The sequence below is a fragment of the Zonotrichia albicollis genome, chromosome 6 (assembly GCF_047830755.1).
Source record: "Zonotrichia albicollis isolate bZonAlb1 chromosome 6, bZonAlb1.hap1, whole genome shotgun sequence".
Taxonomy (NCBI): domain Eukaryota; kingdom Metazoa; phylum Chordata; class Aves; order Passeriformes; family Passerellidae; genus Zonotrichia; species Zonotrichia albicollis.
Window position 1 is genome coordinate 47,937,368 of NC_133824.1, and position 26,682 is coordinate 47,964,049.

The 26,682-nt window shown below is 55.4% G+C and overlaps 2 protein-coding genes across 4 annotated transcripts in view; one reads left to right on the forward strand and one right to left on the reverse strand.

Moving 5' to 3' along the window:
* On the forward strand, nucleotides 1-10,154 carry SYT12 (synaptotagmin 12). Of its 2 annotated transcripts, none has more exons than XM_074543573.1 (8): nucleotides 1-352; nucleotides 2,671-2,881; nucleotides 4,101-4,294; nucleotides 5,230-5,622; nucleotides 8,225-8,440; nucleotides 8,513-8,633; nucleotides 8,796-8,929; nucleotides 9,489-10,154. In XM_074543573.1, exons 2-8 carry the CDS (start codon nucleotides 2,845-2,847, stop codon nucleotides 9,660-9,662), a joined length of 1,269 nt encoding a protein of 422 aa, XP_074399674.1. In that variant the 5' UTR covers nucleotides 1-352; nucleotides 2,671-2,844; the 3' UTR covers nucleotides 9,663-10,154. The 2 variants fall into 2 exon arrangements, with proteins under 2 accessions (XP_074399674.1, XP_074399673.1); XM_074543572.1 differs by having other exon boundaries at nucleotides 2,818-2,881.
* Nucleotides 10,008-26,682, reverse strand: part of IGHMBP2 (immunoglobulin mu DNA binding protein 2) — a 26,097-nt gene continuing 9,422 nt past the window's right edge. The window contains exons 7-16 of one of the 2 annotated variants that reach the window (XR_012580899.1): nucleotides 26,516-26,663; nucleotides 24,268-24,442; nucleotides 19,600-19,782; nucleotides 19,075-19,193; nucleotides 18,024-18,118; nucleotides 17,648-17,771; nucleotides 14,812-15,735; nucleotides 14,258-14,430; nucleotides 11,610-12,528; nucleotides 10,008-11,505 (exon numbers count right to left, since the gene is read on the reverse strand). Coding sequence is in view for 1 of the 2 variants with exons in the window: in XM_074543570.1 (XP_074399671.1) it covers nucleotides 12,331-12,528; nucleotides 14,258-14,430; nucleotides 14,812-15,735; nucleotides 17,648-17,771; nucleotides 18,024-18,118; nucleotides 19,075-19,193; nucleotides 19,600-19,782; nucleotides 24,268-24,442; nucleotides 26,516-26,663 (2,139 nt within the window). In the remaining variant the exon portion in view is untranslated. Of the gene's footprint in view, nucleotides 12,529-14,257; nucleotides 14,431-14,811; nucleotides 15,736-17,647; nucleotides 17,772-18,023; nucleotides 18,119-19,074; nucleotides 19,194-19,599; nucleotides 19,783-24,267; nucleotides 24,443-26,515; nucleotides 26,664-26,682 lie in introns of both variants that reach the window. The other variant, XM_074543570.1, reaches the window with a different exon arrangement.

The window sequence follows — 26,682 nt, forward strand, 5'->3', positions numbered from 1 at the left end:
GAGCCCGCCCAGCTCATGGCACGGGTGAGCGGCGGCTCCGCCCCGGGCTGGGCTGGGCGAGGGAGCGGAGCCGCTCCGGGTCCCGCACCGCCGGGAGCATCCCGGCTCCGGGGGGGCATCCCGATCCATCCCGGATCCCGGGCTGGCTCTGGACCCACGGGGCCCGGGGAGCATCTCGGGGCTGGGGCCACCCGAGGATCCCGGGGCTGAGCTGGGGACCCCCGGGCGGCGCGGGGGGCTCTGCCCGGTGCCCAGCGCCGGCCCCGGGGCTCACAGGGTCCTCCCCGGCCCGAGGGAGCGGACCCAGCTCGGCGGATGCCCCGCAGGTCCCTGAGGATTTGTACCTGTCCAGGTAAAGCGCGGGGGGCCCGGGTTGGGTGGGATGTGTCCCCTGGGGGGGGGCGATGGGTGACAGCAGAGCCCAAATCCTTCTGTTTTGGCAAGTTTGGGATGCGTCTCTATGGGTGCCAGGAGCAAACTCCATCCGTGCCGCTGGTGTGCCCTGCGGCTGGAGCCGGGCTGGGCTGGCCCGGGCAGCGCTGCGGGACCGGCGGCACCGAGCTGGGCTCAGCCCGGGCCCAGCGCTCCGGCCCCGGGGCAGGACAGGCAGCGAGGATGGGCAGGGACAGCGCTGGAACCCGGGCTGGGGTGTTTGGGGACTGCAGCGTGCTCGGGGGTCATAGCCAGGCTGGCCCAGGTGCTTTGGGGACAGCACTCGGGGTGTCTGTGCCTGTGGCCTTGGCAGCAGCGAGGTGACAGCCCCGTGAAGGCTGGGGACCCCTTTTCTGGAGGGACAGGCCGCTTTGGTGCTGTTTTTCTCTCCCCCCTTGAGCTGTTATATTGTCCCTCCAAGCAGGAAAAGGGACCTGAGCTCTGCAGCAGCTCCCAGGGAAAATGAAGCTGCCCTGGCCCTGGGGTGTTGGGATGGATGGAGAAGGCTCTGCACCCCAAATCTGGCACTCTGCACCCCTTTCTGGGGCTCTGCACCCCAAACCAGGGCTCTGCAGCCTGATCCTGAGGTCTGGGGGTGAAAAACCCATCAATCCCAGTGCTGCCAGCAGCAGGAGAGCCGTGCCTCTTCCCTTCCCAATGCCTCAGGCTTGATTTCCCAGGGATTTGAGCAGCAGGTCAGGGGGGTGTTGGAGCAGCTCGGTGCAACGCTCCAGGGAAGAGCTCAGTTAACAAAAAATACCCCATAAATCCTTCCCTGAGCACCTCCGCCCCCGTTTTCTCACTCAGGAGAGATTGATGCTGTTTTCCTAATAGGAAAATACCTCTGGGTTTCATCCCAGTGCTGAGCACTGCAGTCTCTTTCCAGGTGATGCCTTGGAAATCTGCTTAACTTGCTGCTTAGAGCTCATTAGAGAGGGAGGTTTGGGGGAGAGAAGCTCTGAAAGGAAAGAAAAATTAGGAATTCCTTCTAATTTCCAGAGGAAATTGGGAAGAGATGGAGGGGGTTTAAAGGGGATGTTTGTCCTCCTGCAGGGAAAGTCAGTCCTGAAAACTTTGCTGTTCTCATATTAAAATAATTGGGAAGCAGGGAGAGGATCAGAGCACCTTGCTTGGGTGCAGGGGCTTTTCAGGGCAGAAAAAGAGGCAGTTTAGGGTAAATCTCCATCATGTTGCTCTGTTAAAATGTCAATTTTCTGCTCTAAACAGCAAAGTGGGCCCTGAGCTGAGCTCAGGCCATGACATGAGCTCAGCACGTTCCCAGCCAGGGCAGGACTGGGAATTTATCCATTGCACAGGGAGGTTTGTGCCAGAGGGAGGAGGTGGGCAGGATTTGGGCACCTCCCAGCCTCATCCCAGCATCTCTGTCACTTCGGGTCACAGTCAGGGCTCCCCATCCTCCTGCTGTCCCAGGGATGGGCCCTGTGCCCCTGCAGAGGGGGCCAGGCCAGCGCAGCTGATATCCATGCCATGAAATTCCCACTTTTGCCTGTTAAAGTCCAAGCCTGGGTGGTTTTGGGGGAGTTGATCACCCCCATGCAGTGCCTGAGGCCAGTCCAGCTCCCTGGGTGGGCTTTGGGAATTCTGGGGAAGGGCTGGGGGCTCAGGGGGAGGTGTGAGGGGTTTAGGTGCAGTGCTGAGGTTGTGTCCCTGTGGGGTTCTGTGGGATCTCACAGCTCTCCATGGTCTGTGATTCCTTGGCACGGATGCCAGGGAACAGGGGGTGCTGGTCAGTTCCAGCAAATCCCTGGATTTGCTTGTTGGGTGTTTTTGGGGATTCCAAAGCCCCCTTTACACAGCAGGAGTAGCTGGCTTGGATAAACCCCCCTCAGCATCCCTGGTGCTTGTGCTGGGATCTGCCTGGGAGAGCAAATTCCTTTTGACCTGACTGTGAAAAACCCTTTTTGGGGGGGAAGGCAACAGAGCTTTCCCACTGCAGGAGCTGATTCCTGGGGAACCACATCCCCTAAACCCCTCAGTGACCACAAAATGGGGGAACGGGGCTGCCCCCCTCGGCTGGGCCCAGGGCAAACCTCGGCAAAGGCTGGGAGACTGCAGGAGGCAGAGGAAGGTTTCAGCTGGAAAAGCAGCAAAGGGCTTGGAGGGCTCCTGGAGGAGGGATACCGCACACGGAGAGCTTGGGAATGTTTCCTGTTTAGAGGCTCCCGTGGCAAATCGAGCAGCTCTGCCCCTTCCCGAGCGTTCCCGTCCCTCCTGCAGCTCCTGCCGGTGCCTGAGAGGAGCCAGGGCCGGGAGCGATGGAGGGGGAGAAGTGATGGAGAGTCCCTGCTGGAAAACCACCAGGCGTTGGATCTTTGAGTCCTCCCGTTCATCCTGACGCTGTGTGCCGTGTCTCACGCATTCCAGGCTGTCCCCTCGCCGGGAGCGTTTGCCATGGACACCGGGCACGTGAGCAGATCCCGCTTCAGCGGTGAGTCCTCCCCAGGGAGCCGGGAAGGGGTCGGGGCAGAGCTGCTGGCGCTCACACCGACATCGTTTTGGGGCTGGTCCTTGCTGCTTTCCATGAGGAGAACCCTCTGCTCCGTGTGCCCGCTGGGTTTTGCTTCCTAAAGCAAGGGTAAAACCCTTAAAACCTCCAAGTTTTCCAACCTGAGCGCTCAGCCCTCAGAAACAGGCAGGGATGAGGGGGAAGCAAGTTCCAGTTCAGCTGGGATTTGCTCTAGGAGTTCCTCAGAGGTAGGAGCCAGTAAAAGATTATCCTGCTATTTTTATTTTCATTCCCAATTTTGCCCCTCCACCATAGCAGGAGCCTGGGAGCTCTGGCACGGGAAGCCTCCAACTGCTTCCCACAGCGTCCTTGGCCGGGATGCAGGGATGGAGCAGAGCCCTTCAGGGCTTTGGGTGAAGCAGGAGCCGGGTCCCATCCCAATATTTAACCTCGGAGCTCCCCGTGGGCTTTTCCGGGGATCCAATTCGCTTTGGCTGGGAATGCTCAGCTCCTTCTGCTGTTCCTGCTGGAGGAGGGCTGGGGGGAGCAGCAGGTTGTCCCTGCGCTCGGATGCGATGTGGGAGTTCAGCCTGGCTTCGGGCTTTTTCCGGCTCCGGAGGAGGTAGCGGGAGCGCTGCGGCGCGGGGCTGCCGGGGGACTCCGGGATGAGGAATCCTCCTCCCGTTTCCCGCTCTCTCTCCCGTTTCCCGCTCTCTCTCCCGTTGTCCCCGTCCCTCCGGTGTCGCACGGGGCGCTCGGTGCCGGTTCGGCGCGCGGCGATGGAGGCTGGTGCAATGCAGCAGGAGCCGCTCGCAGCCCAGCCCGCCGCTCCCTCCCCGCGGGCTCTCTGCCTGTTTCCCGCAGCTTTTCCCTTTGGTTTTTCCCTTCTCCCGGCTTTGCCTGGGCCGAGGGCGATGCAGATGTGCGCTGGGCACAACTGCCGGTGGCACAGAGCAAAGGGACCCCCGGCACCTGGGGAGTGACACGGCCGCTCGCTGGGAGTGGGGGCACAGGAGAACTCCATCTCCCGGGAAAGCCGAGCCAGGGCTGGCATTTCTGGCTGGCAGAGCCTCTGCCCGACCCGGCTGGGAGCTGCGTTTATTCCCTCCTCGGCCCGGAGCTTGGAGCCGAGGCTGAGGCTCCTTGCCGGGGTGGTGACCAGCCCCTGTCCCCTTGTCTCTCTGTCCCCCTGTCCCCGCAGTGGCCTCCAGCCCCCCGCGCTGGGAGATCGGGCTCTACGCCGCCGGCGCCTTGGCGCTGCTGGGAATCGCAGCCATCAACCTGTGGAAGCTGTGGCGCTCCGGGAGCTACCCAGCCCCGTCCCCCTTCCCCAACTATGACTACCGGTACCTGGAGCAGAAGTACGGAGCAGCGTGCCCGGACATCAGGAACAAGGCAAGGGGGAAGCTGCCTCTGTCTCCTTCCCTTTGCGGGATGCCGGAGGGGTGGGAGCATCTCCTGGATCCCCTCGCGGGGTGGAACGGCCACAGGCAGCAGCCTGGGGCTGCTGGAGCTTTTGGGGTATGGCTGGAGCCGGGAGCTGCGGGAAGATCCGGGCTCGCTGCCGCGGCAGCTTGAGGCCAGGCAGGGGCCGGGATGCGTCCAAGGAGGCGCTGGAGAAGCCCAGCTGTCCGGCTGGGCACGGAGGGATGGGATTTGGATTGGGATTGGGATGGGATAGGAGAAGCCCAGCTGTCCTGCTCAGCACGGAGGGATGGGATGGGATGGGATAGGAGAAGCCCAGCTGTCCTGCTCAGCACGGAGGGATGGGATTTGGATTGGGATTGGGATGGGATAGGAGAAGCCCAGCTGTCCTGCTCAGCACGGAGGGATGGGATTTGGATTGGGATTGGGATGGGATAGGAGAAGCCCAGCTGTCCTGCTCAGCACGGAGGGATGGGATTGAAATGGGATAGGAGAAGCCCAGCTGTCCTGCTAGCACGGAGGGGTGGGATTGGGATTGGGATTGGGATTGGGATTGGGATTGGGATTGGGATTGGGATTGGGATGGGATAGGAGAAGCCCAGCTGTCCTGCTCAGCACGGAGGGATGGGATTGGGATGGGATAGGAGAAGCCCAGCTGTCTGGCTCGGCACAGAGGGATGGGATTGGGATGGGATTGGGATGGGATGGGATGGGATGGGATGGGATGGGATGGGATGGGATGGGATGGGATGGGATGGGATGGGATAGGAGAAGCCCAGCTGTCTGGCTCGGCACAGAGGGATGGGATTGGGATGGGATGGGATAGGAGAAGCCCAGCTGTCCTGCTCAGCACAGAGGGATGGGATTGGGATGGGTGGCAGCGCCTGCTCTCCTTTCCCTGGCAGCGAGGGCTGGCCCCGGGCTCACAGCGGGCTCCAGGCCGGAGCTCTTCATCCCGCAAGAGCAGCCTGAGGGCAGAGGACACCTTGGAGAGCATCCAGGAGCTGGGCAGCCTGGAGCTGATGGGCAGAGACCTGGGCCTGGCCCACTATGGCCCCCTGCGGAAATCCATCTCGGCCGACTCGCTCAACTCCATCTCGTCCATCGGGAACAACTTCGGGCAGGATTTCACGGTGGGGCAGGTGGAGGTGTGCATGGAGTACGACGCGAGGGCGGCCGCCCTGCATGTCACGCTGCTGCAGGGCAAGGACCTGCTGGAGAAGGAGGACGCGCGCTTCGAGTCGTGCTTCATGCGGATCAGCCTCCTGCCGGCCGAGCAGATCGTCGGCATCTCCCGGGTGAGCCCCTCCTTCCCCAACAGAGCCCTGGGAACGCCTGGATCACCCTGGGGATTTGGGGGGCAGCGTCCCCTGGCCTCATTCCCCGAGAAAATGGTGGGAGCAGGGAGCTGCAGGCATGGCAGGATCAGGAATGGTTGGCCCAGGATCTGGGGGATATCAGCTCCCCAAGGAAATTGTGTGGTTTGAGAGCAGGTAGTGTCAAGCATGCCAGGATCAGGAATGGTTGGCACAGGATTTAGGGGATATCAGCTCACCAAGGAAGTGGGGAATGGGGTTTGGGAGCAGGGAGCTTCAGGCACACCAGAATCAGGAATGGTTGGCACAGAATCTGGGGAATATCAGCTCCCCAAGGAAATTGTGAGGTTTGGGACCAGGGAGCTGCAGGCATGCTAGGATCAGGAATGGTCTGGCACAGAATTTGGTGGATATCCGTTCCCCAACGCAGTCATAGGATTTGGGTGTATGGAATTCCAGGCTGGATGTGGTTGACAATGGATTTTGGGGTGAGTCTCAGCTCCCCAAAGCAGTGATGGGATTTGGGAGCAGAGAGCTCTGGATTGGCACAGGATTTTGAGGGATGTCCCAGGTGGGTTTGCATATCAGAAACGCCTGCTGGCACAGAATTTGGGGGATAACAGCTCCCCAAGGAAATGGTGGGGTTTGGAAGCTCCAGGCATGCCAGGATGAAGAATGGTTTGGCACAGGATTTGGGGGATATCAACTCCCCAAGGAAATGGTGGGATTTGGGTGTATGGAATTCCAGGCTGGATGTGGGTGACATGGGATTTTGAGGTGGGTCTCAGCTCCCCACAGCAGTGATGGGATTTGGGAGCAGAGAGCTCTGGATTGGCACAGGATTTTGAGGGATGTCCAAGGAGGGTTTGCATATCAGAAACCCGGCAGAGGCAGGAATGTCTCTCCCCTCTTGGCTGGGATTTGGGCTGACTGTGTCATCTCCAAGCGTGGCTGGGGGCAGGTTTTCCTGCTTGGCTGTCCCTGCTGGGGAAGGGACCCTGTGGCATGTGGAGGCCTGGGGTGGGATTTGGGGGGCAGTGGCAGTTTGGGCAGGTGCTGCTGTGCCTTGCCATGGCCCCACAGTCCCCTGAGTCCCCACAGTCCCTCTCCTTCCCATAGCAGCCCCAGTGCTTTTCCCTCCCCACAAAGGATGGGGCAGTGGAAAATCCATGTGGCAGCGCTGACAGCCACAACCAGGGTTGGCTCTGGCGCAAAACCTCCCTTTTTAAGTGCCTCAAAAGCTGCTTTTGGAAAGCAGGAGCCTCAGTTTTCTTCCAACAGCTCCTCTGTTGCAGAGTCAGTTTGATTTAATCAGGATATCCCAGCAAGGAGTGGGAATTTGGTCCCCATTGAGGCACCTCTCCACTGGGGTAGAGGTGCCATTCCATCCCCACAAACTGGCTGCTGCCTCCAAAATATTTCCACAGTGCCCTTTTAGACCATTTTCCCATCCAAATCTCTGGCTCTTTATTTATGCTCTGGAGATATTTATTATTTAGTGTCATTATTTATAATTCACCAGCACAATTTACCTCCTCAGCTGCCCCAAGGCCATGGATAAAGACCCAGCTGCTTTTTTTTCCCCCAGTGCTTCTGGAGGGTTTTTAAATAGCAGCTCCTGTTTGGTTGTACTTGATCCAGAGCTCCCAAAATACAGCGTGGGCTGCAGACAGAGAGTCTGTAAAATCTGCAGGGCTTTAAAATCTGCTCTTCACACAGAGGAACTCTGGAGGTTGGTGGTATCCAGTGGGAGAGCATGGACCAAGAAGGCAGGAATGGCAGGTGCTGCCTTTGTGTCCTTTATCCCAGGGATGGATCAGGGTTAGGAGCAGATTGAGACAGGAGAGAGTCCTTGGAGGAGATGACTGGAGAGTCCTCGGAGGAAAATCTCCTGGGGGGCTTTTGGGGTGACAGAGTCCCACAGAGAGGTCCCTACTCCACCCAGATTTGGGTGGCTTTGGGGAGCTGGTGGTTCTACTTTGCTCCATGCTATCCAAGGCTGCAACCTTCCATCCCATGGGACAAACCCCTGGTTTCCCTGTGACATGTTGGATGCTAAAACAGGGCTGGAGTAGTGGGAAAAAAAAAAATCCCTAAATCCATGACTTCAGAGCACTCCCCCTCAGCCAGTTCTTTGGGATCAGCACCTGCAGGATGAGCCATGGGAGCTGCTGCTGCCTCTGCTCCCAGGGAATGACTTGATACAGGGACACAGCTCCATTCCCACTGGGCACATTCAGGAGCTGGTTCTGCTTGGGGAATGGCTGAGGGTTATGTCTTGCAGCCATAAATCCTGTTGCCTGATACGGCCAAGCTGGATGTGCATCCACACTCCCAGGGGCTTGGGATCTATCTGAGAGCACTGGGCCAATGCTGATTCTCTAATTAAACTAATTAACAGTCACTGGGGCAGGTCACAGCCCTGATTTTCACCCCAATGACCGAGCAGTTGCTGCGGTCAGGTCGGGAATAAACCCTCCCGGTTGGATGGGGCATTCCCTGGGGATCCCCATGAGCTGGGGCCGAGCAGGGCTGCAGCCCCCAGCCCCAGGCGTGCCAGGGCTATTCCCCCTTCCCACGGCAGATCCAGAGGAGCTCCTACTCGGTGGCGTTCGACGAGCGCTTCTCGGTGCCGCTGGACCCGGCGGCGCTGGAGGAGAACAGCCTGCGCTTCTCCGTCTTCGGCGTGGACGAGGACGAGCGCAGCGTCAGCACCGGCGTGGCCGAGCTCAAGCTCTCCGACCTGGAGCTGGCCTCGCGCCCCTTCAACGCCTGGCTCTACCTGCAGGACACCAACAAGGTGAGCCAGCGGTGTCCCTGCTCCCAGCAGGGCTTTGGGACGCGGCTGTGTCCTGACTGTGGTGTCCCTCAGGCGGTGGACACGGTGGGGGAGATCCTGCTCTCCCTGAGCTACCTGCCCACGGCCGAGCGGCTCACTGTGGTGGTGGTCAAAGCCAAGAACCTGGTGTGGAGCAATGGGAAGGTGACTGCAGGTGAGGGGGGCTCCAAGGTGGGGTTTGTCCTGATTTATCCTGTTTTGCTACATGGGAGTGGCTCCCTGTGAGGACAGAACTGCTGGGAAGGGCCACCAGAAAGGTCCCCCTGCTTTCCCCACATGATTGGGAACACTGATCCCTCTCCTGCCCTCCGAGCAGATCCCTTCGTCAAGGTGTACCTGCTGCAGGACGGGAGGAAGATCAGCAAGAAGAAGACAGCGGTGAAGAGGGGAGACACCAACCCCGTGTTCAACGAGGCCATGATCTTCTCCGTGCCCGCCATCGTGCTCCAGGTCTGGCTCAGCCTGGGGGGGCACATCCCAGGGCTCCTCAGGGGAGCTCCTGGGGGTGTGGTGTTCTGGGGGCTCATTTTGGGGGTTGTGGGTGTGTGTGGGTCTGGTTTGGGGTGGATGTGTGTGTGGGCTGTTGTGGGGTATATGGATGTGTGGGGGCTGCTTGGAGAGGTGTGGATGTGTGGAAATGGCTGCTGGAGGGAGGATATGGATGTGTGGGTTGGAATACAGCAGGGTGTACAGGGATGGTTTGGTATGTGGACAGGGCGAAGATGGGTTAGGGGATGTGGGGTAAAAAGAGGGGGATGTGGGGTAAAAAGAGGGGGATGTGTTAGTCTGGGGGGATATGAGGGTGGGTATTTAGGGATTTGGGGGGCCTCAAGAACAGGGGGTGGGCTTGAACAGGGTGTGGGCCCAGAGGGCCATGTGTGTGTGGGCTATGGCAGGCTGGGTGGTGACGCACAGATGTGCTGGCCTGGTGGGTGCATGTCCCATGCAGAGGGCACAAGGACATGCATCTGGCTCTGTGTGTGTGTGGTGACATCCCCGTGCCCGGCAGGAGCTGTCCCTGCGCGTGACGGTGGCCGAGAGCGGCGAGGACGGGCGCGGTGACAACACGGGCCATGTGCTGATCGGGCCGGCGGCCAGCGGCATGGGCACCACGCACTGGAACCAGATGCTGGCCACGCTCCGCAAGCCCGTCTCCATGTGGCACCCGCTGCGCAGGAATTAGGGTCCCCAGATCCTGGGGACAGCGGGCCCACAGCAGGGACTCGGTGGCACCCACAGGGCCGAGCTGCTGAGGGGCCCAAAGCACCCGGAGCATGGAGAGCGGCTCCGTGGGCACATTCCAGGTCAGCCCTGGAAGTGCCGGGCCAGAGCTGCCAGGAAGGAGCCAAATGGACCAAAACCAGCAGGAACCTCCCCAAACTGCAGCTCCCAAGTGTTCCGCGTTCTTCCAACGGCCTTGAAATCCACGGAATCCTCAAATGGGGACTCTGAGCGAGGGAGAGGGGGGATTCCTTTGGAAGGTGGTTCTTGGGTGGGATTCCTTTGGAAGGCGGTTTTTGGGTGGGAATCGTGAGGGGGGTGCCAAGAGCCAGCCTGGCGTGGGTGGTGATCCTGAGGGGATCTTTTGTAGTGACTTTGGTGCCCTGTGCCAGGGTTGGAATGTTTCCAGTGAGAATGGAAAAAGGGAGCAATAACAGCAGAAAATCAATTGTTACATACGACTTCTCCTCCTGTCTGTTCCCCCACACAGCAAATCCCTGCCCATCTCCACTGGCTGCATAGGCAGGGATGGGTTTCCAACCACTTGGTTTCCAACCTCTTGGGTTTGAGGTCAGATCCACACTGGGAACATCCCCTAAAGGTCCAGTAGGATCAGGGGCAGCTTTTCCCACCCCAGCCACTTTTCCAACCCAAACTCACCCTCAGAGTGCTCAGGACAGCACTCCAAATTCCTGCTCCTTAACACAACTCTCACAACTGGGGATTGTTTATTCCAGCCCCTAATCCTGGTCTTGGGCTGTGACTTACCCTATAACCTGTTTTATCCAAGATTTGGGCATAGAGAAGAACATCTTTGCCTTGTGACCCAAGGCATGTAAAAAAGGTCCCTAATTTTATAATTTTTAAGCCCAACTCCTGTTTTAGAAGGAAGCTTGTGTGGATCCTGTCTGCTGCTGGGCTCTGTCCCAAGCCAGGTTTGGGATTTTTGGGGAGCTAATTCCCACTCTGGTTTGTGGAGGGTGATGGAGCCCCTCATGGCACAGGCTGGAGAGCAGAGGATGCACTGGGGCCACATCCCTGGAGCCTGCAGCCTTGGCTTTTCCCTGCCTGCAGGATGCTGGTGGGAAGCCAGGCTGGAAAGTCTGGGGGTGTCTGGGACCCTGTGCCATGGAAATGGCACCGTGGCATGAGCACAGGCTGGGATGTGGCTGCTTGGATAACCTGAGCAGGGAAAAAGCTGTGAATGAGCCATTTATCTGCTTTTCCCTGGTTAAAAATTAACTCCAAGGTGAGTTATCCCCTGAGCTGGTGGCACTTTTCCCTTCCCATCTGTGCTGCCTGACCTTCCCTTTGGGACAGGGCTGTGATGTCCCTGTTCCATCATCCCCCTCCACTCACTGGTGCCCAGATTCCCTTCTCCCACACTTCCCCACCTCTCCCCGTCCCACCCACTGCCAGGGGAGCCAGTGCCACCCCTCCATGCGTGATGCACAGCACCAAGGCACCAGCCAAGCATGGAGGGGTTTGAAGGATGAAGTTTTTCACAGTGAAGTGGGAAGTTGTTCACAGCCAGTGCTCACAGCCCACGAGGTTTGGGGGAAAATGTGCTTATCAGCTATCCCAGCCAAGTATTTGGGAAGAGATGGACACAGAAATCCTTGGCTGTCTGGCAGCTCCTGCCAACTGCTGAGCTTTACTTGGGATGAGGTGAGTGACTTCCAGAAGTGCTGGAATCTGTGAGGTTTAGCCCCAGAAGGATGGGGAATGTGTGGGTTTAGGCATTTTTCTTGTGCTCCTCTCCAGCCATTCCTATTTGGAAGCACCTCTGCACCTTCTCCTTCATCCTGGGGACAGAAAATGCTGCTGGAGCTATTTTGGGCGTGGGATGGATGGACTCTGTGTGAAGGATTAGGAAAAGGTCCAGGATGGACACAAGGCTCCCTCTCACCTGAAAAGCTCACATGGCTGCACCTGCTGTCACTGTGGGCTTTCCCAGTGGGAATCAGCCTCCAAGGAGCTCTGTGGGAAGCAGGACAGCTCTGGCAAGGGACAGGCAGCAGTGAGGAGGGAGAGACCTCCCAGTGGCACAGGAAGGCTCTCCTAGGAAAACGCTTCCATGTGCTGGACCAGCTCCTCGTGGTGCCAGCATGGTTTGGGCTTGAGGCCCAAATCCATCCCTGTTCCCATCCCTGGAGCAGGGCTGAGCCCCCTCCTGAGCCCCTGGCACAGGTGGGGAGGGAATGGCTGCAGTGTGGACAGGCTGGCTCCCTCCAGCTCTGAGCAGAGCCAGGGGATTGCTGGGCTGGGACACATCCATTTCCTCAGCCATCCTCCCTGGAGCACAGGGTCACCCATGGTTTTCCATGCCTCCCACGTTCCTGTTTCCAGGCATCCATCATGTGCTGCCGCAGGGACCGATGTGACAGTGACAGCTTTGGGTGTTTAATGCCCGTTTCACCAGCATGCTCTGGCCCCTGAGTGCATCCATCACCGTGTCTGTAGGGATAACCAGGACAATGCAGCAGCTCTCCCTCCCCTGCACCTCGGGAAGGCTCCCAGCTCCAGGTTTCCCCCCAGAATGGAGCCCCCTATTCCACCCAGGCCCAGCACAGCAGCTTTGCCCCAGGGGATCTGGGGCTTTGAGGTTAAAAAAGCAGGATTCAGGTCCTTCATTTCTCCTTGTCTTTCTTTTTGCCCTTCCTCTGGCTCGTCAGCTCGCCGAGCTTCTGGTCTAGGCGGCGCTGGAGGTGGGCTCGCCTGGCGGGATCCAGGGATTTGTCCTTGGGGCCGCTGCCGGGGTACAGGATCCCCTCGCGGCTGATGCGCTGCCGGGCCTGCGCCTTGGCCCTGTCCCCACAGCCGTGCCCCTGCGGAGAGAACGGGCACCGGGGCATGGATCACCCTCCTGGCAGCCAGGGGCTGCCACTCCCCGAGCCTGCAATTCCTGTGGGGCCTGACTGCATCCCCCTGGAATCATCTCCCACCATTTACAGCCATTCTCAGCATTTCGTTATATACTATTATACATTGTGCTGTTATATGGCTTTATATACTTACATATTTTTACAATTTCAGTTCATTATTTTATTATCATTGTTTACTATTTTTATGTAATTAATTTATATATTTACTTATACTGTTTTATTTAATTTTATTTCAATTATTATTGTACTATTATTGTTTATTATCATAGTTTACTATTTATTATCATTGTTAACTATTTATTTTATTTCTATGTATTTTCATTTTATTTTTATTTAGTTTCATTTTATATTTAGATTCTATATTTTTATAGATTTATTCTTTATTTTTATAGATTTATTTTAATTATCATTGTACTATTGTTTATTATTATCATTGATTACTATTTATTATCATTGTTTACTATTTCTTTTATTTCTATGTATTTTCATTTTATTTTTATTTAGTTTCATTTTGTATTTAGATTCTATATTTTTATAGATTTATTCCTTATTTTGATAAATTTATTCTTTATTTTTATAGATTTATTCTTTATTTTTATAGATTTATTTTATAGATTTATTCTTATACTTAGTGTTTATAATTCATAATTAATGTTTATTATTCTGCGCTTTATTAAATCATCTTTATAGCTCCTCTCACACAAAATGAAATATAAAGATCCAGGTCCTGGGCTCTGAACAGCAGGTAAATCATCCTTTGGGATGGTTCAAGTGGCTCTTTCCACCTCCTTTCCAGTGAATTGGGAAAGGAGTTTTGGGGAATGGGAGACCTTTTTTAGCCATGAATCTGCTGCTTTAATGAGCAAAGTCCAATACTGGAATTATCTCTCGCAGGTGACATCCGAAAATCTGATTCCTTTTCTTGGCCCATCCCAAAGTCATTTATGTTTCCATGGAGTTTGGTCCCAGCCTGTTCCCTCAGAGCTGTGACAGCCCTTCCCAGGGCTGACATAGATTTGAATCCCTACCACTGTTGGAGCCTTGTCACAATTCAGCAGGGAGAGGCCATTCTGCAGGGAATAAATCTCCATCCCCCTGGATGTGAGTGACCATAAATACAACTATTCCTTGCCATGGAAACAGATAGCTCTTGACAGAGGAAAAAGCTTGCCAAGGATTTATAGGGCTGCTGAGCTCCTGGGAGTTCCACAGGGTGAGGAACAAGGACACAGGGAATTCTGAATTGCTGGCCAGGCAGCACTGCACCGTGCCTGTCCTGTCCCCAGGATGCAGAGACAATCTGCAAAGGGCTGGGATCACCCTCACAATGCAGAGGGGAACGTGCAAAGAGCTGGGAATTGAGTCCAGGCTCGCTTCAGCCTGAAACTTGTGCTTCTCCATTTCTGCTCTCTGCCTCACTTTATCCACATGGCCTCAGAGTGTCAGAGCCAGAAAATGGTAAAGAAGGGCACAAAATGAGAGGAAAACACAAAATTCCTCAGGAAGAGGTGAGCAGAGCCCAGCTGGCAGCACCTGCCAGCCCTGTGTACCTGAGGTCAGCACAGGCCCTGACAGGGAGGGCTCTGCTCAAACTCCTTGCAAGGAAACCCTCCATGCCCAGGGAGTTCCACAGGGAGAATTCCCAGGCTGAGCCCATCCTGCCCCTCCTTACCTCGGGGATGTGGTGGCTGAGGCAGAAGAGCCGCTGGCAGTGGTGGCAGAGCTGGCCCAGGGTGGTGACAGAGGCCTTGCAGCGGGGGAAGGCACAGGTCCTGTCAGCTTCCATGGCAGCCAAGATCAGAGCATCAAAATCCTCTCCGGCCACGTTCCCGATCGCTGGCTTTGCTGGGAAAGGTGAGCACACACCGGGGTTGGGGCCTGGGAACAAACTCACCCTCCTGCAGCCCCAGGGCAGCCTCTGCCTTTACATCCTTCAGTGTGGGCAGGCACTCCCCTCAGCTCCTCTCCCCACCCCTGGGAGCCTCCCATGTGATTCCTGAGCCTCTCTCCTGGGAAAGGGTCTCCACTGTTTTCCCTCTCACAGAATGTGCCTCTAAGTATCCAAATCCCTCTATCTGGATGCTGCAGCCAGTTCTCATCTCCCTGCAGCTTTCCAAGAACCACATGCTCTATGCCCAAATCCCAAACTCTGGAGCAAACCCAGCCGGATTAAGACCCATTCAAGGAAGAGCATTAATTGTGCTGCTTACAAAAATCTTCACCCACCTTTGGCTTCACTTTTGTCCTTTTTCCTTTTGCCGCTCTTGGGCTCCTGCACCTTCCTGGCCGCCTCCTCCCGCCTGGCTTTCTCCCTCTGGACTCTCTCCAGGTGCAGGGATTTCAGATCCACTTTCCCTGAGCTCTTGCTGCTCTCCTTTGGCTCCACAGGGTCAGGGGTGTTCCCGTGGGGATGCTGGAGCTCGGGAAGGGGCTCGGAGGGCAGTGGGGGCTCAGAGGACAGCGGGGGTTTGGGAAGGGGCTCAGGGGGCAGCTGGGGCTCAGAGGACAGTGGGGACTCAGGAAGGGGCTCAGAGGGCAGCGTGGGCTGCTTGGGGACTCCCTTGCGGACACTGATGTACCTGTCCCGGCCCTCCCCAGAGCTCAGGTGCTGCAGCCCGTACTCCTCTGCCAGCACATGGACCAGCATCCGCTCGTGGGAATTCAGGGATGCTGGGAAATCCAGCTGTGCCTCGCTGCTCGCCAGGAAGGCCACCAGCATGGCCCTGAACCTGTCCCCACCCTCCTTTGACCCTGAGCTGTCCCTCCCAGCTGTGGCATTGCTCGGGGAGCTCCGTGCTCCCAGTTTCTGGCTCCCCGCTCCGGCCGCCGCCGCCTTGTGCTTCCCAGCCGGAGCCGGAGCCGGCTGCGCTTTGGGGCCCGGCGCTTTGGGGCCTGGTGCTTTGGGGCCCGGTGCTTTGGGGCCCTGCTGGCGCTGGGCCTGGCCCTCCCCGGGGTAGTTTTGGGGCACGAGGTCATCCAGGTATTCGAAGGCAGAGCGCACGAGGCCGTGCTGGGCCAGGTGGTCCAGCAGGCGCCGCAGGAAGGGGCGGCTGCCCACGGTGCGGCTGTCACACACCACGGCCACCTGGCGCCGCGCCCGCGTCACCGCCACGTTGATGCGCCGCTCCTCGGCCAGGAAGCCCACCTCGCCTGGGAAAACAGGAAGGAAGGATGCCAGAGGGGACAGGGACCCTGTCAGGCAGGAGGACAGGTAGAGGGAGACCCTATGCCCTCCAAGCAGGGGTTTGGTCCGAGGGATGCAAGGCTTTATTGGCTGGAGGGTGAGATTTGGCATTTATGGATTTCTGCTCACAGCTGTTCCTCTTCCTGCCTATGTTGCACAGGCTCCCTGCAGGTTCCCTGCTTCCTGGGGCAGGGAAGAGCATGGAAGGCACATGGAAAGGGGAAATATCTCCCTGCCTGGCCCGCAACACAAGCTCACCTTGGAGCTGGGAGCAAACACAAGATGGAGCAGTGTGGAAAAGGCTCACCTTGCAACAGAGGAGGGACTGCAGGTAAGGAGCTCTCCCCTGTCCTACAGAGCTCCCACTCTCCCAAATCCCCTGGGGTCTGTAGGAAGAGCCATTTGGGAGCTTTTGCTGCTCACAGGCAGCACGAGAGCCGGCAGTGCGGGATGACTCAGGCAGGATCAGGCAGCGCGAGCGGAGCGTGGGTGGCTGCGAGCTCCCAGCTCCAGGGAACAGCGAGCAGGCCAGGCAGGAGGAGATTAATGCCTCTGCCAGAGCAGTGCCCAGCCTGGCTCTGCCTCAGCAGCCTCTCCTGGGCTGCCTCTCAGGGACAGGCTGAGGGGGAGCCCCTCTCCCTGCTCTGCAGCTCGGGGAGCAATTCCCAGTTTCTCTGATGAGGTTTAACCCAGCTGCAGGAGCAAATCCAACTCCTTTGAATCCTGGAATGGTTTGGGTTGGGAAGGACCTTAAGGCCTGTCCAGTTCCACCCCCTGCCAGGGATACCTTCCATTATCCCAGACTCCAAGCCCTGTCCAACCTGGCTTTGGACATTTCCAGGGATGGGACAGCCACAGCTTCTCTGGGCAATCTGTGCAGGGCCTCAGCACCCTCACAGGGAAAAATTTCCCCTTAATTGAAGGTTTCCTGCTGGATCAGGAATGGCTGCAGAGGAACAGGTCAAGGAGAAACCTCCCTGTGCCCCAGAAAAAGCAATTCCTGCCCCACACCTGAGCTTTGGCCTCTCCCTGTGCAGGAGAAGGGGCTGTGGGACCCTCACCCTCTGAGGGCCACCAGCTCCCAGCAGCACAGGGGTGAGTCACTCCTGGATCAGGACTATTCTTAGTGCTGTCCCCACCTCCATTCTCCCCACAAGGCTGCTTTTCCTCCTCTAGGCTTGGAAAAAGAGGCATCTCCTCCTTCCATGCATATTTCCCCCCTTTTTTCCCCTTCCAGCCCCCCAGCAGCACAGGTAGGGCCACAGGACTGTGGGTTTGGAAAGGGAATTGATCCCAGCATGGAACAGAGGTGATCACAGAACAATCCTGCCGAGCCAGCTCCATCAAACCATTCAGCTCCCTGAACAGGAGCCTTGTGCCCCCAGGGCAGCAGCTTTTTTCCAGCTATTAACTTCCACTGCAGCTGCTGATAGCAAAGAACTTGATTTTCTGCTCTAGATTTTGCTCCCACAAGCAGCATTTTCCATGCACGGCTTGGGATGCCAGCTCCTGCTCACTTTCTGCAGGGAACTCACCCAAAATGGGCTCAAAACCCAAGAAATTCCCCCCCACCTCCCCTAAATGTGGGGCTAATGGGATGTGACATTCTTAGGGTGCTGGTTTAAATAATTTCTGATGCCTCAGTGCTCAGGGAACCTTCAAACTGAGCACTCCTGGACCTGCTGTAGCACAGGAGCCTCCCCTGCAGCCCTGACAGCACATATATCCATTAATTAAACAAAAAAGCCTGAAAAGGGAGGGTTTGCCAGTAGATCCATCCAGAGCCAAGTGTTAGAGCACTGCAATTAAACCACAGCACTTGGCTACACCACTTCCTCCCCATTCCCAGGGGAGCAATCTCCAGCAGCCAGGTCTTACCTTTCTTGTTGGATCTGACAAAGGACAGGATCACTGCCTCCTTCTCCCTGCCCTGGAACCCATCCACTGATTTAATTTCCAGCTCGGGGTGGCTGTGGCAAAGGTGCTGTCTGAGCATGTCCACCTGAGAAACAGGCCAAGGGCAGCTTTTAAAGGAAATACATGGGTGCAAAGGATTAAAACAGCAGGGTTTTGGGGGAATCCCTCCCTCCCAAACCCACAAGGATGAGCATCTCCTGAGGCTGTGAGTGGAACACCTTGCTAACAGCTCTTCCCTCCACAGCCCCAAGCTGCTCAGAGGTGCAGGAGCTGGTCCCAAATGCTGGTTAAATTTGGCTCTTGTGGTGCTCTGTGTGCAGGGACAGGGACAGCTCACCTGGAGGTTGTAGGGGGCCACCACAGCGATGTCCTTGGCCTTCACACCAGCGTCCACCAAGGCCTGCACGTGCATCCCCACCAGCTGGACCTCCCCTGGGACAGGGACAGAGTGTGACAGGGGACAGAGGCCAGAGCCATGTGCCCACCTCCCCCAAAACAGCAGGAAAGGCTGACATGAAAGGGTTATCCAAAATGGTGCCTGGTTCAGAGGGATCTAAGGGGAAAAATTAAATCTTGTATGAATTATTTCATGGTTCATTGGCTGGGCTTCTGCTTTGCAGCAAAACACAGCAATAAACATCAAGACTCTGCAGTGAGCTGTGCCAAAAGGCTGCCTCCCAAATTTGGGGAGAAGTGCCTCTAATCCTCTGCTCCAAATCCCTGAGTTCTCTCAGACCAGGCTTTTTGGCTCTCCATGAGGGAACAAGAGCCTGTTGTGTTCAGCAGGGCTCTGGGAATGGTGCATGGAAAAATGAGGCACTCAAATGATGCTGGGGGTCAAACAGAAGGTAAAAGATATTTAAACTGGTAAAAACTGCCCTTGTGTTTTCCAGCCTGACTTTGCACTCAAGCTCTGTGATGAAATCCACTTTTTCAGGTGAAAAGCAGCAGAAGTTGGTGTCCCAGGAAAATCCATGCAGAAGAACCAGACAGGATTTCATGGAATGAGCAGAGGACTGGGAGGTAATTCTGAACCTTGTCCATGGCCTTCCCAAAACAGGCCTGTGCTCTGCCTGGTGCTATTTGCCCCTCCTTGCTGTAAAGCACCTCCACAGGGATTCTCCACCCTGTCCCAGCCCTCAGCATGGAGAAATGTCCTTGCAAGGGGACATGGCAGCAGGAGAGGCCACCCACAAGCTGGATACTGTCCCCAGAGCTCCAACACAGCTCAGAGTCCCTGGAGGCTGAGGATTTATGGAGGGAAGATCTCTCAGCTAAGCAAGGCTCTCTGGGACCCCATGGGAGACATCTCTGGGTCGTGGCCAAGCCTGTGGTGGGCTGAGCACCTCAGTCCATCCATTCTGGTACATGGATTCCCATTCTGGTACCTGGATTCCCCTTGGACTGTTCATCCTCCACTTCCAGCTCAAACAGGCCACAGCCAGCGGTGTCTATGAGCAACAGGGGAGTGCTGGTCTCTTCTGTGTCACAGACACCTGGCAGGTCCCTGCACAAGGTATGTGGGAAAGAGCCAGTTACCAACACTGCTATTACAGCAATATCCACCCAGTCTGTGCCTGCCCTATCCCTGGAAGAGCCAGGCTGGATGGGATATGGAGCAGTCTGGTCTAGTGGAAGGTGTCCCTGCCCGTGGCATGGGACTGGGTGGGCTTCCAACCTCCCAACCCAAATCATTCTGGGATTCCAGATTATCATAGCAAAGGAGGACACAGAAGAAAAGTCTGCATCACTTCTGGTTACAGAGCAAAAAGGACACACCCCCCAGTAATGTCTCCTCGATGAAACAGTGGCTGAAACAAAACCACTGCCCCAGCCTCAGGAGGAGCGGAAAACTCTGCAGGGAAGGGATAAACAGGGATGAAAAGAACACTTCAGCTCCTGCAGGAACCCACCTGAGCAGGTGCTGTGCCACGGAGGGGTGCGCGCTGAGGCGGCCGCCGTAGAGCTCCGAGGACGCCCACTCCATGATGAGGCGGTGCATGCGGTACTGCACCGTCAGCATCCGCACCGCCCGCTCCCCGTAGTGCCCCGCCAGCCGCTCCATCAGGCTCAGGGACAGCCCCTCGGCCGCCGCCCTGCACGGAGAGCACCTCAGAGTGGGAGTGTCCATCCCCCAGGGCGGGATGGGGCTCAGGCAGCCCCTCCCGGGGCACAGGGTGCCAGTGGGAATGCTCCTGCCCTGCTCAGCGCCTTCGTGTGGCTCCCCTGGGGTGGCACCAACACCCTGCTGCACCTGGGTGCCAACAGTGCTGTCTGTCAGACCCTCAGGGACAGACAGACATCAGAGAAGCTTGGGCACAGATCCTGCCCCTGGCCTCTGGAGTCACCACCACCCCTGGAGGTGTTCAAGGAACAACTGGATGTGGAACCCAGTGCTCTGGTCTGGTTGACAAGGTGGGGATTGATCACAGGGTGGACTTGGTCCTGGAAGTCATTCTCAACCTCAGTGATTCCATGATTCTGTGATCCATCAGTGTAAGGCTACACTGGTGTTACTGCAAGCTCAGCCACAGCATCAGCATCACCCAGCACTAGGATCAGAGCTCCACCTCAAATTTTGGAATGCCTGGTGCTCACACAGTCAACCCCTGCTGCTTTCATCAAGACCCCTGCTACTCCAGCATTTCCATCCTTCCCTGGCCACCCACCCTGGACTAAGGCACGGATGCACTGCACTCATTGCTTTTTCGCCCACTAAATCCCCTTCACATCCAGCAGCACCCCTTGCTCATATATGTGGCACAAATGAATGAAATTCCTACAGAATTCAGCCTCTCAGGAGCCTGTTTGCTCCCTCCTGGCCTCACAGAGGCTTTGTTGGGAGGCACCATCCGAGGAAGAAGGATGGAAGTGTTGCCCTTGGATTCTGTGAGCGTAGGGAGATTTTTCATCCTGAGGCTGACACTGAGCATACTGGTGGCTGCCAGACACAAGGAAGCAGCATGAAGATGATGGAATGATGGCAGGGAACAGCTCAGGAGAACGCTTTCCATCAGGCTCTGGGGCACAGCACTCATCCAATCCCTGCTGGGGGAATTCCAGCGCTACATGGCCCCACAGCGAGCGCGCGGCTGCGGCACCAGCCAGCCCAGCCACACTCACCACAGGCACTGGGGAAAGGTGACAAGGCACTGCCAAGTTATTAAACCTGCAGAAGGGACAACTGAGGACAAATCTTTCCAAGAAGCCAGGCCTCATTAGTTCTCCTCCTGGCTGAATCAGAGGATGCAGAACGCAGGAAAAAAAATGGGAATAACCTCTGGAGGGACAGGGCAGCTGGAGGTGAGAGGCAGCAGTGTGCCAGAGGGGGGCTGGGGAGGATAGGATGAGGGGACACAGCAAGATGTGGGCTTGGGGGATGCATTCCAGACATCAGGAATTAACTTGATTCTCCCAGCTCCGTTCTGCCCACGGAGCCTGGATCTCTGAGACAGGAAGGAAATTGAGCAGGGAGAGCTGTTGGCACTCAGGTGCAAGCACATGCCTGGAACAGCCACTAAACCTCAGAGCAAACCTCAGGAATAATGCTGCTCCCTACCCTTCCAGCAGCATTCCCACCACAGGGATCCACAGGAGGTTATATGCTGAATTAATAATGAAGAATTAATCTGCTCAGGAATGTTTCACCTGTTAATAATTTTCTGTTATTTTACCACTCAATTAATTCCTGTGGTGGTTGATTTCTCTGCCAAGGAAATCCTGAGTGCCCTGAGCAGATGGTTTTTGCCTATTGATTGCTTTAGAGAAATAAAACTGGGATAAGTTGGACAGACAGAACCATGCATGGGATGCTTGGGAATATCCACTTGAAAGTACCTAAAGTACAGCTGGGAAAGGCAGAATTCCCAAACCCAGCCCACAGCAAGCAGGATTTGTTGCTAACATGGTTTCACCTTGTTTTGCCTGCAGGAAATGCTGTGCTTGGCCAGCCTGCCCTGTACGTGTCCAGAATGATCAGTGCTAGGAGAAAACCAGGAATTGTTTCCCATGGAAGGCTGGAGCTGTGTCTTCAGCCATGGCTTATTTTTTCTTATTCATCCCTGAGGCAGGAGATGCTGCTGTGACTGATCCCTGCAGAACACACTGGATTTGGCTGGCAAAGCCTGGAGAAGGAGGTCACTGTGGTTTCCCACCTCAGGAACTCCACATTAATGGAGTTAATTCATGGATGTGCCCCAGCACATTCCAGTTGTGGAGGCTACCAGAGAAACCCTGGCACTTCAGTGACAAAGTGAAAGGAATCAGCACATGGATTTGGGATGGTGCAGATATCCAGACTGACCATGGACAAACAAGATGGCAAAATATTCCTGTGTTTGTTGAGAACAAGAGGTTTGATAAGCATCTGCCACTATCTGAGGGGAGTAAAACCAAATTAATACATCAGAGCCCTGATGTGGAAATGAATTCATTGGGAAAAGGATGGAATGAGGGCTCCAGCAAGGCAAACAAATGTTCCTGACAGACTGTCCTGGCATGGAGATGCCCATGGGGACAAGGACAAATTGCAGGAGGAGGATCTCCAAGATGGAAGCTGCTGCCTGTGAGCCTGGGCTGGAGCTGCTGAGGAGGAATTGGAGGGGGCTGGAATTTGCCAGCATGGACTGGAAGGTGTGTGTGGGGATGCCCTCTGCATCCTGGGACAGCTCCAGGTATGTCAGAAAGCAGGGAAGAGGAGCCTTCAGACCCTCTGTCAAATATTCTCCAGGCCTCAGGGGGTCACTGCTGATGGGAACAGGTAGATGCTGATTCCATGGAGGAAAAAAGCAGGAACAGGAAGGTGGACAGAGTCCCACAGCATTCCTGCTGGACAGAGGCTCCTGCCTGAGCAGGGCTGACTTCCCCTGCTGTAGTAACAGCTGAGCCTCCTGCCAGCCTGGATTCATCCCAGAAAACTTCAGACCCTTCCCCGTGGCCCCAAAAATAGGAGCCCACCCACTCCAGGCCCGCTGTCATCAATGGAGAAGGGGAAGGTGGGCGGAAGGGTTGGAGTCCTCTGCATGAATCATCCCTGGAAATAGCTCCTTGCTTCCCCTGAACCACAGAGGAGCTGGCAGGTGATTTGGGGCCTTTGTGGGAGCTCTGGAAATACCCACAGAAGGAGGTGGAAGGGATCTGCCACTGTGCTGCTTCCTGGACCTGCAGGGAACGTGGAAAGCCCAGGACAGGGCTCTCAGCATCCCATTTATTTCCATCACAGTTGTTCAGGCTGGAAAAGAACTTTAAGATCATGGAGTCTGATGTTCCCCCAGCACTGCCAAGGCCACCAAGTGAAAGCTGATGGAGAAAAAAGCACAACTCTTCAAGCAGGAGCAGGAGGAGATCCAGGAGGAGCTTTTTGCCTCCAGCTCCAGCCAAGGCTCCTGGCAGCAGCCACCGTGACAGAGCAGAAACAAAGCAGCTGCTACAATGTTTGTGGAGTGAAGAAAAACTGCTTTTGTCTCAAAACAAGGAGCCAAAAGTGACACCAGCTGAGTGTCAGCCCCATTCCAGATAACAGAGCTGGGATTTTTGCTGTGTTTTGCCCTTAATCTGACAGTCTGGGGAGAAGCCAGGCTGAGGCTGCTGAGGTGGATCCAGCTGGACGGGCACTGTGGAGCATTATGGAGCTATCATGAAATTTTTCTGGGGGAAAAGAGGAACTTTATGCACCACTCACAGAAAATAACAACTCTGAAATTAGAAGGACCAAATGGCCAATTTCTTCTTGCTACCAACAAGATGCTACTTCAAAAAGTGCCTTGCTTGGAAAATCCAGGCAAGGAGAGCCAGCCTGCAAATTCCCAGGGAATAAACAGCAGGAGACCAAGAGGGCAGGGCTCTGGAGAGGCTTTTGGAGCTCACCAGCCTGGACACTTCCAGGCAGGTGAGCATGTGTTTATCACCTGCCAAGATCTGCAGAACAGCAGCTTTTGGGCATCTGAGAGAGGTAAAATGAGAGGATGCTGCAGCCCCTGAATGTTGTTCTCACTATCTCTTGGCCATGTGCTGGGAGCTGCTGCCTGCCTTGGATTTTTCATTTCCTGTGTTCAAAATCCAGGGGAGGTGGCAGATATGTGTCTTGTTCATTACTTTCTGCAAGCAGGAGAGGATGTTTATGAAGTCAGGCCTATTTCTCTGCTTCTGTGGTTCAGTAGTTCCAGATCTGGAGCTGCCTAAACCAGATAAACACGAGTACATTCATGTTTTAAATTACTCAAAGATTCCTCAGTACTCTTTGCAGCATCCCCCTGGAAGCACAGGCAATTTGCACTATCCACAGATCTTTTGCACACACTAACTGTTCTTATTATCCATGTTGTAGGGGACTGGGAGGTTTTATAATCCCTGAGCTGTGTGATAATGCAGCATCTCACTGGGCCAATTCACATATTAATACATTAAATAAATAAATGTGGAAACCACAGAAGCAGAATTAAAGGAAATAGCTGGATTAGCCTGAGGATGAGCCCAAATGCATTCCACAGAGCCTGCAGGCAGCACAGATCTCCACCATGAAATGTCTCCCATCACCAGGATTCAGAAGCTGCACAAAGAAGGGGAAGATCCAGGATTTTTACCTGTGGGAGATGATGGTGGGGGGCAGCTGCTTGTGATCCCCAGCCAGGATGCACTTGGGAGCTTTCAGCAGAGGGATCCAGCAGCTGGCTTCCAGAGCCTGGGCACACTCATCAATCACCACCAGGTCAAAGTGGGTTTCAGGCAGCAGCTTCAGGGGGCCGTCTGAGGAAGCACCTGGTGGAAGGAGAAGGTTCCCAAGTGAGCAAGGAAGAGTGAGGAGCCTGCTCTGGAAACAAACCTCACAAGCTGTAATGGTGACTGAGGCAAGTGAAATAATGTTTCTTTGCAGAGATGTAGGAATTCAGCCCTGCCAAACACCTACCCATTGATATGTGTAAGTCAGGACTGTTTTTGCCAGCTCCTCTTTGTCCATTTTCCCCCTGGCATCTGGGCCCAGAAGCTTCCAAGTATCTTTGGGAACAGCAGTGAAGCCCAGATGCCAAAGACAACAACATGCTCCAGTCTGCTCTATCGGGAGCAGAACAAGGAACACCCACCTTCCTGCTGCCCCCCAGGGCCAACAAAACTGCTCATGCCCAGCCCTCACAGGGTGAGGGACTGGGAGTTCACCTGCCTGGTAACTGAGGGACACCCTGAGAAGGGGAGACGGGCTCACTCTGCTCCTCCTCGTGGCACTGGGAAGAGGGAAAGGAGACTGGAACCACACAGCCACATCAAGGGCTAATTTTTAACATCAGAAGTCCATTTGTAACATTTGTCTCCTCAGGGATGAATAAGAAAAAATAAGCCATGGCTGAAGACACAGCACCAGCCTTCCATGGGAAACAATTCCTGGTTTTCTCCTAGTACTGATCATTCTGGACACGTACAGGGCAGGCTGGCCAAGCACAGCATTTCCTGCAGGCAAAACAAGGTGAAACCATGTTAGCAACAAATCCTGCTTGCTGTGGGCTGGGTTTGGGAATTCTGCCTTTCCCAGCTGTACTTTAGGTACTTTCAAGTGGATATTCCCAAGCATCCCATGCATGGTTCTGTCTGTCCAACTTACCCCAGTTTTATTTCTCTAAAGCAATCAATAGGCAAAAAACATCTGCTCAGGGCACTCAGGATGTCCTTGGTAGAGAAATCAACCACCATAGGAATTAGACATCCTGCTCTAAGCCAGACCTACTGATACTGATCCTTACACTGATCAGAAATCTGAATTTCTGGGGCATCCAAATATCCCTGCAGCTCACACAGAAGGAGGATGCAAAAGGAGGAGGGCAGGGTGAGGAAGCCAGTCTCTCAGACCAGGGGATTTTTATTCACAGAAAGGTTTTTTCCAAAGCTCCTGTGCTACTGCAGCTCTGAGAGCAGGGATTTGGCTTTGCCACTGTAAATCCTGCTGCCTCTGCTGCTCTGCATCACTTCAGACATTCCAGTTTGCCACCAAAGACACTGCTCTCCTTCCAGAACTGGTTTCCAGCCTTATGAATCTGCTCTGGTGAGTTGTACAGTCATAACTCGATTTTTGCCACTTCCCCAGCTGGCTGGGAAGCTCCAGTTCCAGGGAGAGTCACAGCTGATCAACAAAACCACCAGTTTTACTGGGAGAAGGAAATCTCCCCCTTTCTCTCAGGCAAGTAAAAAGAAGTGAGAGGCCAACTCCCAGGGACTAAAACATGGAAAGATTTATCTGTCCACTAACCTTCACTCCAGTAACTTGCTGTTTTATGACCTAAAATTATTGATGTTTCCTTTCAACAAATCACCCTTGAGCAACCAGATCTGAAGGTTTTAAGTGAGTATGAAAAACCTGAGCCAGTAAAGCCCTTCCACACGTGCCAAACCTTCCCAGCTGCAGCTGCCTGCTGGACACCTGGACCTGCTCCCTAAAATCCTGTGTGACAGCATCTGGGTGAGTGCAGAGGCAGCCACAGAGCAGGCTCTGGAAACACGTGCTGGGTTTCATCAGTCCTGGCAAGGGCCCAAGCAGGGAAGCAGTGCCATGTGATTTATGCCATGGGGAGCAGATTGCACACCTCCAGCAGCACTTGTTTACTCACTGCACTCCCTGCTCCTACTCAAAGCTACCAGGGGCCCTTACAGATCCGTCTTCTGTGCTCAACAACATCCTGTGCCACAGTGGAAGCTGGGAGAATCCCACTGGGGAGGGGTTTGGGAGACTTTGCTGAGCTCCCAGGAGCTGGGAGCAAGGGTGCCAGCCCTGCCAGGACAGCTGCCTTGCAGAGCACCTGGGTTACCTGGCAAAGGAGGGAAAACACCAGCAGGAGGATGTCACACCTGTGTTGGTGGCAAGGACAATGCTGGCCTGGCTGAGGGCTGCAGCCATGGCAGCCTCTTCTCTCTCCTTCAGCTCCTTCCTCAGGGTCTTGATCTCACCCAGAAAATGGCTTCTCTCTCCTTTGTCTTGGGCCTTTTTGGTTTTTGCCTAGAAAACAGAAAATTTT